Source organism: Suricata suricatta, chromosome 11 (assembly GCF_006229205.1).
Source record: "Suricata suricatta isolate VVHF042 chromosome 11, meerkat_22Aug2017_6uvM2_HiC, whole genome shotgun sequence".
Taxonomy (NCBI): Eukaryota; Metazoa; Chordata; class Mammalia; order Carnivora; family Herpestidae; genus Suricata; species Suricata suricatta.
The window spans coordinates 7293099-7304047 of record NC_043710.1 but is presented as its reverse complement, the minus strand read 5'-3'; the positions used below and the strand labels follow the sequence as shown (position 1 = coordinate 7304047).

The following is a 10949-nucleotide window of genomic DNA, read 5'->3' as shown; positions in this document are numbered from 1 at the left end:
CGTGTGTGCGCGTGGGCGCCGCCACCCGCTGTCCCGGGGGCTGACAGCTGTCCCGGAGGATGCTGCCCGGCTTCGGCCCTTATCGCTCCCGCCCCGTTCCTTCCCGGAATCCAACACCCTCCCTCCACCCGCCCTGCCTCTCCCCTGCGCAGCGACCGGGACCCGCCCCTGGGTTCCTCGAAAGCCCGGCGGGGCGCCGGGAGACCCTAGAGGCTACCCGCCCGGCCCCTGGCGGGTCGCCACGGAGCGGGGGGAGGCGGGAGGGGAGCAGAGAAGCGCGAAGATGCTGCCGCAGCGGAGGAGCCGGGACCCGCCATCCCCGTCCCCGCCCTGCGCGGTCCGGCCTCTCCAGCTTTCCCTTCGCGCGCCTCCGCGCCCCCTCAGCCTCCGGCGCGGAAGCCGGTCCCTCACGCCCCCTCCAGGCCCCCGGTGTCTTCTCGCTCGCCCGGCCTATCCCTCGGCAAGCTCAGTCTCTCTTTCCCCCTTCCACTCTCCTTCCTTTCCCTTCCCGGTGCCCTTTTCTCTTCTCGTGTCCTGGAGTTCCCGGACAGGGGCTGAGGGCCGGGCAATGGAGGTAAGGGGGAGGACAGCGGTGGAGGGACTGGGTGTGCCCTGGTCCCGAGTATGAGTATCCCGCCGAGGGATGTGAAGATAGGACACGGATGGGCAGTAGGACTGGGGACTCCAAGGACTTTTGGGTATGTAGGGGTTGGGAGGGGAGGGCGTGGGGGTGGCAGGCCAGGTTATTGATCCCAGCGTCCCTGGTTCTACCCACAGTGACCACAGCTCCCCAGGAGCCCCCTGCCCGGCCTCCCCCGGCGGGCAGTGGCGTCAGCCGGGCCCCTGGGCGCGCCATGCGCAGCACCACGCTCCTGGCGTTGCTGGCCTTGGTCCTGCTCTACTTGGTGTCCGGTGCCCTGGTGTTCCAGGCGCTGGAGCAGCCCCACGAGCAGCAGGCCCAGAGGGAGCTGGGGGAGGTCCGAGAGAAGTTCCTGAGGGCCCATCCGTGTGTGAGCGACCAGGACCTGGGGCTCTTCATCAAGGTGCGTGGGTGGGCAAGAACCCCTTCAGCAGTCACCTCTGACATCCCCCCCCCCAACTAGCTGCATGCCAGTGGGGCCCCATGCTGGGTTGCTGCTTCCAGACTGGCACCTCCTGAGGGTAGGGTGCTGCTGAGGGGCGCAGGGCAGAGGCTGGGATCCGGGTCACTTGGTTTTCAATATGGTGGCCATGGGGACATGTGTCTGCCTTGCCGTGCCTGGCATTGGACTGAGCTCCCGGACTGTTCTCTTCAGTGTGATGGTGGTTGAGTGAACGAGTGAAGGAAGAAATGAATAAATGGCCGGAGCCCGGGAGATACGTTACATTCTCACCGGCCCAGGGGTTGCGAGATGGCATCCAGGGCGCCTGGATGATTGTGAATGTTAGCTGCTAAGCAGCGAATAGTGTTTAAAAATAAATGTGCCCCGTGCAATATTTTTGTCTACTGAACCTGGCAACCCTATACTGTTTTCTCTACCTCTTCGGAGTCACAGATGCCTTGGAGACGCCCAAGAACACTGAACACTCCCCCTAGAAACCCGGGGGGAAATGCTCATATAAACATACCCAGGTGATTTCAAAGGGTTCCGGGGTCCCCTAAGCTTGCCACCAGAGATGCCAGGTTAAGCACCCCTTCACCCCAGCGCACCTGCGTGCTTATGATGAGAAGCCTGCAGGAAGGGCAAGTCAGGGCTGGGGTCAGCTTTGGTTAAGTGACTAAAAGTACTGGGCTTCAGCCTTCTGGGGTCAGGCAGGCACCTTCTGAGTGATTATCATGTAAAAACCCCAAGGATTAACTTTAATAAATTGCTATTTATTACTTTATTGAAGAATCCCCCTCTTTCCCCGCCCGTTCTTTCGGAGGGAGGAGCCATTGGCAGGCAGGCCTCAATGTTCCAGCAGATTCCCAAGGCGGCAGGACCGGGAGCAGAGATGATGGCTGGGTGGGGCCAGGCCACAGCGGTTTGATGTCTCTCTGACACTTCCAGAAAGCCAAGCAAGGCTCAGAGAGGCCTGGGCACGAGGATGTGTCTGGCCAGACCACAGGGCAGAGGAAGGGAGGGAGGGAATCTGACCTATTTTATCTTCACAGTGGAAATGTTTTTTCCCTGGATAAAAAAAGAAGAAAAGGAAGGGCAGAAATTAGAAGTGTGGGCGACAGATATTTTCTCTTCCACGACGATTCGGGCAGGCAGAAGCTAGGCACCTACTCTGTGCTAGGCGCTGTGCTCTATACCACAGGGGGAACAGTTATAGATGCAGGCTGTACCATAGAGGATGTCACTTTGGGCTGAGGGGACAGATCCAGGGACAGATTACTGTAGGATTCAGTGGAAAGGGAACTTTCCTTGCTTCCTTCCTTGTTAAACACCTGTTGTGTGCTGGGCCCTGGGCTAGGCGCTGGGGGCTTTGAGGGAGAAGCCACTGGCCTTGGGGAGGAGCTGGTAATCAACACGACAGATGTAGAATTCAGAGGTGTGTGACTAGGTTGCCAGAGACCTGCCGGCGGAGGAAGCAAAGGCGTGGAAGCTGGAAGGCTCAAAGTGTTTTGCAGAACTTGGATTTAGCAGATGCCTAGTCATTTGAAGCAAAATTTAGAACACACAGGATGACAAAGGATTTTTCCCCCCTAAGTAGTGAATTAATGGAAAAGTCTTGCAAAATAAAAATTAAATCACTTCAATCATACATTTCACTTCTTGGCTTCATTTAAAAATGATTATGACAGGAAATGGGAACATCTCAAAACCTGGGGGTAAAGTCACTGCGGCTTGGGGTCCAAATGGGAGCCCCAGGAGAGAAAACTGGGAGAAAGGAGGCTGGGAACAGGGGCTTAAATGCTGGGCTGGGAGTTTGGATTCTATGCTAAGACAGCAGGGAGCTACGGAGGATTTGGGGCAGTGACCGCAGGAAGATTAATTTGGAATGGGTCTTGCTAACGAGGATTGCAGTCAGAGGGAAAGAACGGCTGTATGATCTCCTCCACTACCTTGGTGCCTGGGCCCTGGGCTCCTTGGGGAAGGGCTCCTCTGTCATTCAAGGCAGATATTCTCAAAACACAGACTCTGCCTTGGAGGGACCTACAAGGTGGCAGGCAGAACAGACACAGGGCCAATCCTATCAATCCTATCTATTGAGCACCAACTAGGTAGCTTGGACTTCAGCAGGGTGGGGGGCGGGGTTGTGTGTCCATGGATCTTCAAATACTCGCTGCAAAACCTGATGGTACAGGAACCTTCCTGCGGGAAGGGTCCCTAACTTCCATCAGATTTTCTAAGGCAAGGAGCTCAATAGTGGCGATGGGAGCGGTGGGCTGCGTGGAAAGCCGTGTGGAAAGTGACCACTGGGCATGATCACTATTTGGGACTCAGCACAGGGCTTAATGTGTTGTGAGTGCTTTAACTCTTCCCAACCCTCTGACGTAGGTGCTATTATCATCCCCACTTGTTTTTAAAACTTTCTGTGTCTTTATTTTGAGAGACAAAGCCAAGAGAGTGAGCGGGGGAGGGACAGAGATAAAGGGAGACACAGAATCCGAAGCAGGCTCCAGGCTCTGAGGTTTCAGCACAGAGCCCTACGTGGGGCGTGAACCCACAGACTGTAAGATCATGACCTGAGCTGAAGTCAGACGCTTAACTGACTGAGCCCCCCAGGGGCGCCCCTGTCCCCACTTGACAGGGGAGAAGCAGGCACCGGGGAGTTAACTTGCCTGTGGTCCGGATTTAAAGCCAGGCAGTGTCGTCCGGGTCTGTGCTCCTGACCGCTGTAAATTTGCCATCTTTTATGTGAAATTAAGGGACAGGTAACTAAAATGTTTCAAGAGCAAGGTGGAGGCCAAACATTGGGCCGCCCAACCTGCAGCATCTACTGGCCTCTGGAAGACCGGGGGGGGGGGGGGGGGGGGGGGGGGGGGGGGGGGGGGGGGGGGGGGGGGGGGGGGGGGGGGGGGGGGGGAGAGCTGGGAGGAAACCACTCTGGAGACTGGAGGGCCAGGAGGCTGGCGGGGACAGTAGGGAAGGACTGAGGTTCCTCCTTCTGCGCCTTGTCCTGCAGGAGGTGGCTGATGCCCTGGGAGGGGGTGCGGACCCTGACACCAACTCAACCAGTAACAGCAACCACTCAGCCTGGGACCTGGGCAGCGCCTTCTTTTTCTCAGGCACCATCATCACCACCATCGGTGGGGGAGGGGACTGGGCGTGCGGATGGGGGTGGGGGTGGGGCAAGGGGCCGCTGGGCTTTCTCAAGCGGGAAAGTGCAGAGGGAAGAAGGTGGGTGTCAGGCAGCCCCTAGACCTCCTGCACGGTCCCTCTGACCAGGCTATGGCAACGCGGCCCTGCGCACAGACGCCGGGCGCCTCTTCTGCATCTTTTACGCGCTGGTGGGGATCCCGCTGTTCGGGATCCTGCTGGCAGGTGTCGGGGACCGGCTGGGCTCCTCTCTGCGCCGCGGCATCGGTCACATCGAAGCCATCTTCCTGGTGAGCTGCTCCTCGCGCTGCGCGCCCTTGCGTTAGGCTGGGGGTTCCCCTTCCCTAAGTCCCCCACCCCGGCACGCGGAGCGCGCGGGCCTCGAGATCGCGAGAGCCTCGCGCACAGGCTGGCGGAGGAGCAGGGGTGGGGGTGGGGGGTGTGAGCGGAGGTTTTGGCGGCTTTTTGGCTCTCGGCCGTTGCTCCTCCCTGCAGAAGTGGCACGTGCCACCGGAGCTGGTGCGAGTACTGTCGGCGGTGCTCTTCCTCTTGATCGGCTGTCTCCTCTTTGTCCTCACGCCCACGTTCGTGTTCTGCTATGTGGAGGGCTGGAGCAAGCTGGAGGCCATCTACTTCGTCGTAGTGACGCTCACCACGGTGGGCTTCGGGGACTATGTGGCCGGTGAGGCCACCTTTCTTGCGCTGCACTTCCCTAGCCACTTTATTCATGCCCGGGGCCCCGAACTCTCTCCTTCCAAACTCCACGTGATGTATGTGAGCCCACAGGCGCCTGCTGCGATCCCTACAGGCGCTCACGGAATGTACCTTCACATCTTTGCACGGATGCAACACCTCATAGACCCTTACATCCTTGCATGCTTGCACCCCACGCATGCTCCCACATATATTAAGCGCGCCCCTCACACGTGTCACATTTTTATTATACATATGCACCCCTCACATATGCTTACACTTTTGCACGTGAGCACACTCGCTTGCATATTCTTACCTTGCACACCTTCAAGTCATGGACACGCACCTTGCATGCATCCACACACTCTAGCACATACCCATTACCTGGGGAGGGCGGATCCTCTCCCTGAGCTGGGAAGAGGCGCAGCGAGCCAGCGGCCCACAGGCTTACCGCTTGCCCAACAATCGACTTCTTTCTGGCCTTTCCGGTGGTATCCCAGGCGCCAGCCCCAACCAGAACAATGCAGCTTACCAGCCGCTGGTGTGGTTCTGGATCCTGCTCGGCCTGGCCTACTTCGCTTCAGTACTCACCACCATCGGGAACTGGCTTCGTGTAGTGTCCCGGCGCACTCGGGCAGAGGTAGGCGCGCCCCTGCGCCCGCGCTGCGCTGCGCTTGCGCTGTGGCGCTGACGCGCTGTATCCTAGCAGCGGGCTGACCAGTCGGCCTCCCTCCCCTCCAGAGCGCGAGCTTCTCAGGGCAGGGCCTGAGTGCGCCCCAACGTGCGCCCGGCCCAGGGACAGAGGGTTAAATCTGGACCGGTTTGTTGATGACTCCGTCTCCGCTGTCATGGATAGGGTTGCCAGATTTAGAAACAAAACAAAACAAAAAGGAGGCAGCCCAGTTAAATGTACATTTCAGAGAAAAAACAATAGTTCAGTGTAGGTATGTCCCACGTGTTTCAGGGGAGGGATATACAGACATCAACGTTTAATTTGCCGTTTATCTGAAATTCACATTTAACTGGGCGACCTGTATTGTGTCACCCAATTGGCTGAGCCCGTGGAGGAGCCGGTTAGAGAGGGGCAAAGGTCTCCGGGGGGCGGCACCAGAAGGATGGCTGAAATAAAGCTGGGGCGTTCTAGAAAAGCTCCTGGAGAAGAGGGCTGTGAGGTTGGGATGGAGGAGAGGAGAGTGTGTAGCTGGGGGATGAGCCTTTTTCTCTCGGTCGGTCGGGAGGGCTGAGGCAGGAGGACCAGGAGGAAAAGAGAGGCAGTGCCTGCTTGGCGTAGAGACAGATTCCCGGGGTCGATGAGGCTGTAAGGGGGACCCGCGGTGGAGGACTCCCTTTACTCCTCGCGCAGATGGGCGGCCTCACGGCGCAGGCCGCCAGCTGGACCGGCACCGTGACTGCGCGGGTGACCCAGAGAGTTGGGCCCACAGCACCACCGCCGATGGAGAAGGAGCGGCCATTCCTGCCTCCACCGCCGTGCCCAGCGCAGCCCGCCGGCGGGCCCCAGTCCCCTGCGCTCCCCGCGAAGGCTGAGCCGCCTTCCCCGCCGTCCCCGCCCACCCCGCCCACGGCCTCCGCGCTGGATTACCCCAGCGAGAACCTGGCCTTCATCGACGAGTCGTCTGACACCCAAAGCGAGCGTGGCTGCGCACTGCCCCGCGCGCCACGGGGTCGCCGTCGCCCCCCTAACCCTCCCCGGAAGCCCGTGCGGCCGCGGGGCCCAGGGCGTCCCCGGGAAAAAGGCGTGCCGGTGTAGGGGCAGGACCCCCGCCTGGGCCTCTCCAAGGGCTTCGTTCTCGCTCTCCCCGGCATGCTCTGCTTGTTTGACCAAAGAGGCCTCTTTCGACCGGACTGAGGTCGGGGAGGAAGCTACGGGTTGCTTGTCTGCCACATTCCCCCCCCCCCCGCCCCGCTCCGGGCCCTCACCTATCCATTTGCAGACCCCCCCAAGGCTTTCTGTCTAGCTGTCCCGGCTGGGCCCGTCCCTCACAACACCTCACGACTGTGCCTCAAAGCCTGCATCAATAAACGAAAACAGTTTGCACCGCTGCGGGCGTGCGCGCTCCGAGGACGCGAGTGGGTGTGGGAGCGCTTGCATCGGGCCACCTCCGGGGCAAGCCAGGCCTCCGATGACCCCCAGGCCGGGCTTTCCCCCCTCTCGCCCCCAGGCGTGCACCTGAAAGGGCCACGCGTGGGCCCGTGTCTCTGCCGGGAGGCTGACGGGAAGGGTCCGGAACACGAATGTACCAAGGTGGTCTGTGGGTCTCCAAGCTCAATACAGATGGGGGGGGGGGCAGAGGGAGGGGATAAGGAAGAGATAATGGCATCCAGTGTGGGGGGTTGTAGATTGAATTCTCCCTCGCGAGACCCGCAGAGCAGTGCCATTTGGAACGCGACCCTGCCCCTCCCGGCTCCTGGAGCGTGACGCCCCTCCTCCTTACCCCGAGGCCTGTGGCGACTGGGTCCGTTGGGGCAGAACCATGGAGGAAAAGCCTTTCGACGTAAGAACTCTTCCCGGGCCCCCTGTCCCTGTGAGCCCCCAAGACTGAGTCCAGCTTGGGTCCCTGGCTATCCTCTCCCTCACCTTGGCCCCGGGGCAACTCCTGACCAGCCCAGAGCCCAGCCCTGAGCCGACTGGACGGAGTCAGGGCTCAGGATCCCTGCCCCCAGCCTGCTCTGCCTCTCCTTCCCCATTCCCCGCTGCCCTTGGCTTCCTTCCTTGTATGTGGCCCACAGGCGTCTTTGGGCAGCCCTGGCTCAAAGATATCGAGCCCAGACACTGAGGTCCGGAATCTGTGGACCGAGGCCACGCTGTCGCAGTCGAAGCTGAATGTGCCCAATGCCTGCGAGGACACCGACCTGGAGGGCAGCAGCGTAAGCAGCAAGACTCCCCACCAGCGGTACAACGGGAAGGCCGGCCACGACTTGAACAGTGGTTCGTTAGCATGGGATGACGGAGATGACCAGGACAATTTCAAGCAGGAGGAGTTGGACGATCACGATCACTCCTTGTTGGAGCTGGAGCTACGTCAGGGAAGCTCCCAGGGAAGCCATTTAGAGGAGCGGGACGTCGATTCCAAGACCGAGAGTGGTCAGTGTGGCCTCACCAGTCTGGGCATCCGCAGGGCAGGGGGCCGGCCAGGACCCCAATATCTGTTCGTGTAAAGTGTAGGGTAGACGGGTGGGAAGCTATAGGATCCAAATTTCCAGGATTCCCTTCCTGGGAGGGGCGCCAGCGCTCATCTTTCACGCTTTAAATCAACCATTCTTGGAGCGCCCCCTACTGGGCAGGCGTCATACAAAGTCCTGTGGTCAGGTTGAGAGGAGGGAGTTATTTTCTTGAGTATGGATTTGCTGTGGTTGAGGAGGTGCTTACCTTTCATTCACTCAGCCATTGGTTACAATTTTTAAGTACCTACTTCTTACTGGGCACTGTTTGAGGCTTGACCCCCTCCCTGCCCCCGCCCCCACCCCTTCATCAGGGAATTGGAACTGATAACAATATAGTGACTGCCATTTATTTAGTGCTTGCTGTGTGCCAGGCACTGGACTTCCTTTGAACAATCACCTTAAACTTCACAACCTCCATAAGGGGCCATTCTTATTACCCCATTTTACAGATGAAGACCTTGAGAGTCAGAAAGTTTCAGGCACTGCTCCTAAGCCTCACACAATGGGGTAGTCAGAACTGGAACCAAAGTCCAGGGTGGTAAACTACTGTCCCATACTGTTTTCCAAATAAGGTGGCACCTGCGGCTGGTCTCTGAAGGCCACTCCCCCCCACCCCCCCATACACTTACTCTGCTCCAGGGAAGACCCAGCAGATAGCAGATGACTGATCTCTCTTTTCTCTTCCCTCAGAAATATCTTCCTCAGAGTCATTGCTCAACATCTCGAACTACGCAGCCCATGAAGCCTACTGGGTGGAGCAGCAGAACAGGGTTAGAAGCACGTAGGGAGATGGGGGGGGTAGTGGAGTGGGGGATGGGCAGGTGGGGGTTGCAGAGGCGAAGGGGTGAGGGTGGTTTGTAGGGTGGCAGGGCAGACACATCAGTTGGAGGTCTTGGGGCTAGAGGGAGCAGACGGGGCATTCCAGCTCTGCGCGGGGTCTATGTGTTTGTGTCCCTTGGACATCTGAACCTCTTGCTGCCTCTCCAGCTGCCCCTGCCTCTGATGGAACTCATGGAGAATGAAGTTCTGGAAATCCTCACCGAGGCCCTCCAGAGTGAGCCCCTCCCTCAGATCCCACAGAGACCCTGGGATTTTGCAGGGCTCGGGCCCCTGGGCCTCTGGGAGTGGGGGTTCAGGGTGTGTCTGCCCTGTCAGATTCCCTTACCACCCACAAATATTCTAGGAGCCCCACCAAAAGTGAAAAATTAGGGGGCTGGGCACAGGGACACCCAGTGGGGAGAGCATGGGGCCTGGGCTCCAGTCTTAGGGCAGCTCCTTTCTAGCTTATGTGGCTTTTCTAAAGCTGTTTCCATCCCCCTGCCCAGTGGGGATGACAATCTTTGTGTGGCCTTGGCCCCCTCCCTTGGTGCCGTGAGGAACCTCTGAACAGTGAACTCCTTGGGTAAAAGTCCCCTTGTTTGCCCTGCTTATGATCTAAGGGAGGGGTAATCACGTAGAGTGGGTGGTCTAGCTGGGGTCCACAAAGCTGCAGGCTACTACCATCCCAGTTCAGGCCTGCCACATGGCTAACCTTGCCCTCATCCATCTTCCACATCCCCCACCTGTATGGAGTGCAGGTGTATGACCTGACCTTTTGAAAGAAGGCCATCAGGGTCCAGCACCTTGGAGATTCAAAGTTTCCCAGACTAACACAGACCGAGCGCTAAGCGCTCCTGCCACCCCAGATCACCCGCAGTCGCTCAATTCTTACATGCAGCACGCACTGCTGGGGAGGCCATGCCCCTTGCTCATTGCCCTGAGCGGCGCTCTGCCCTCCAGGCTACCGGTCAGCTATAGGCTGGGACCACTTCCTGACCAAGCAGCTGCGGGAATCCGTCAAGGGGCTCAAGAGGCGCCAGAGCAAGAGGCTGCACCTCTAGGCGTCCTGAGAGCACCGCCTCGGGCTCGAGTGACAGCCCGACTCCAGCCCCGGGTCCTTGTCTCGTCCCCAGACCCAAACCTGACCCAGTCCACGTGGAATTTGAGTCCTAAAGAAATAAAAGACTCTGTGCACAGTCGGTGAGTCAGTGCGTGGCTGCCCGCGTGAGGCGGACGCACGTGGCCCCGCCTTTCCCCGTGACCTTCACTCGGTCACCGCAGTGACCTTGAGCGTTCTCTGTCCAGGCCCTATTGGCTCCGCCTTCCCGGGACTTCAAATCCAGAGCTTCTTGCACGTTTATGCCGGCTTCTCCCACCTCGGGTCCAGCAGCTTTGTGGGAATATTGGATCCGCGGTCCGAGTGCCCCAATGGAGTAATCTTGGGGGAACGGGGAGAAGGGAAAGGGGCAGCACCTCCCCTCTAGTGTGGGCATGCTAGGCCCCGCCCTTCATGCATATGCAGTTACACTAACCTCCCTGCTCGTCCCGCCCTCTCATTTACATATGTAAGTCTTCTCCCGGCCCTGCAACGGCGGCCCCAGAGCCACCTCGCCCACTCCTCTCGCGCACAGCGCGCCCCGCCTCCTTAGTTACGTAAGAGCGCTCATGGTTCCAACCCCCTCCCGGAGCCTCTCCAGGTCTCCTCTGGCCCCGCCCCCTCGGCGGCCGCCTCCACAAGTCCGCCAATCTGGCTCGGCGGTGGCGGGCGGGACCTTTACGAAGGACCGCCCCCTGGCTGCGCCGGCTCCGCCTCGACCGTCCCGGGCACGCAGGCGCTGCCTGCCCCACTTGTCTGATTAGCATAGGGCGCCGAGCCCCGCCCCCTGCTTTGCATGCGCACGGCCGGCCCCACCCCCGCTGTCAGCTGGAGGAAGCAGAGTAGGAAGCGGCCGCGATGTCCTTTTGTGTCCTACAAGCCGCCGGCGGCGCCGCCGAGTGAGGGGACGCGGCGCGGCGGGGCGGTGC

The 10949-nt window shown here is 59.7% G+C and overlaps 2 protein-coding genes across 7 annotated transcripts in view; both read left to right on the top strand.

Annotated features, from left to right (window-relative positions):
• Positions 1-6983, top strand: part of KCNK4 (potassium two pore domain channel subfamily K member 4) — a 7654-nt gene extending 671 nt beyond the window's left edge. Inside the window, exons 1-7 of one of the 6 annotated variants that reach the window (XM_029956148.1) lie at positions 499-574; positions 778-1043; positions 4096-4219; positions 4359-4519; positions 4725-4911; positions 5423-5562; positions 6286-6983. In XM_029956148.1, the coding sequence (XP_029812008.1) occupies positions 855-1043; positions 4096-4219; positions 4359-4519; positions 4725-4911; positions 5423-5562; positions 6286-6690 (1206 nt within the window). In that variant the 5' untranslated portion in view covers positions 499-574; positions 778-854 and the 3' untranslated portion in view covers positions 6691-6983. Of the gene's footprint in view, positions 1-37; positions 699-759; positions 1044-4095; positions 4220-4358; positions 4520-4724; positions 4912-5422; positions 5563-6285 lie in introns of those variants that run through there. The other 5 variants (XM_029956143.1, XM_029956142.1, XM_029956147.1 and 2 more) reach the window with 5 other exon arrangements.
• A 272-nt stretch (positions 6984-7255) lies between these two features.
• On the top strand, positions 7256-10123 carry CATSPERZ (catsper channel auxiliary subunit zeta). Its single transcript, XM_029956152.1, has 5 exons — positions 7256-7435; positions 7671-8025; positions 8796-8875; positions 9093-9159; positions 9885-10123. The coding sequence occupies exons 1-5, from the start codon at positions 7415-7417 to the stop codon at positions 9983-9985; spliced, it is 624 nt and encodes a 207-aa protein (XP_029812012.1). The 5' UTR covers positions 7256-7414; the 3' UTR covers positions 9986-10123.
• The last annotated feature ends 826 nt before the right edge of the window (positions 10124-10949 follow it).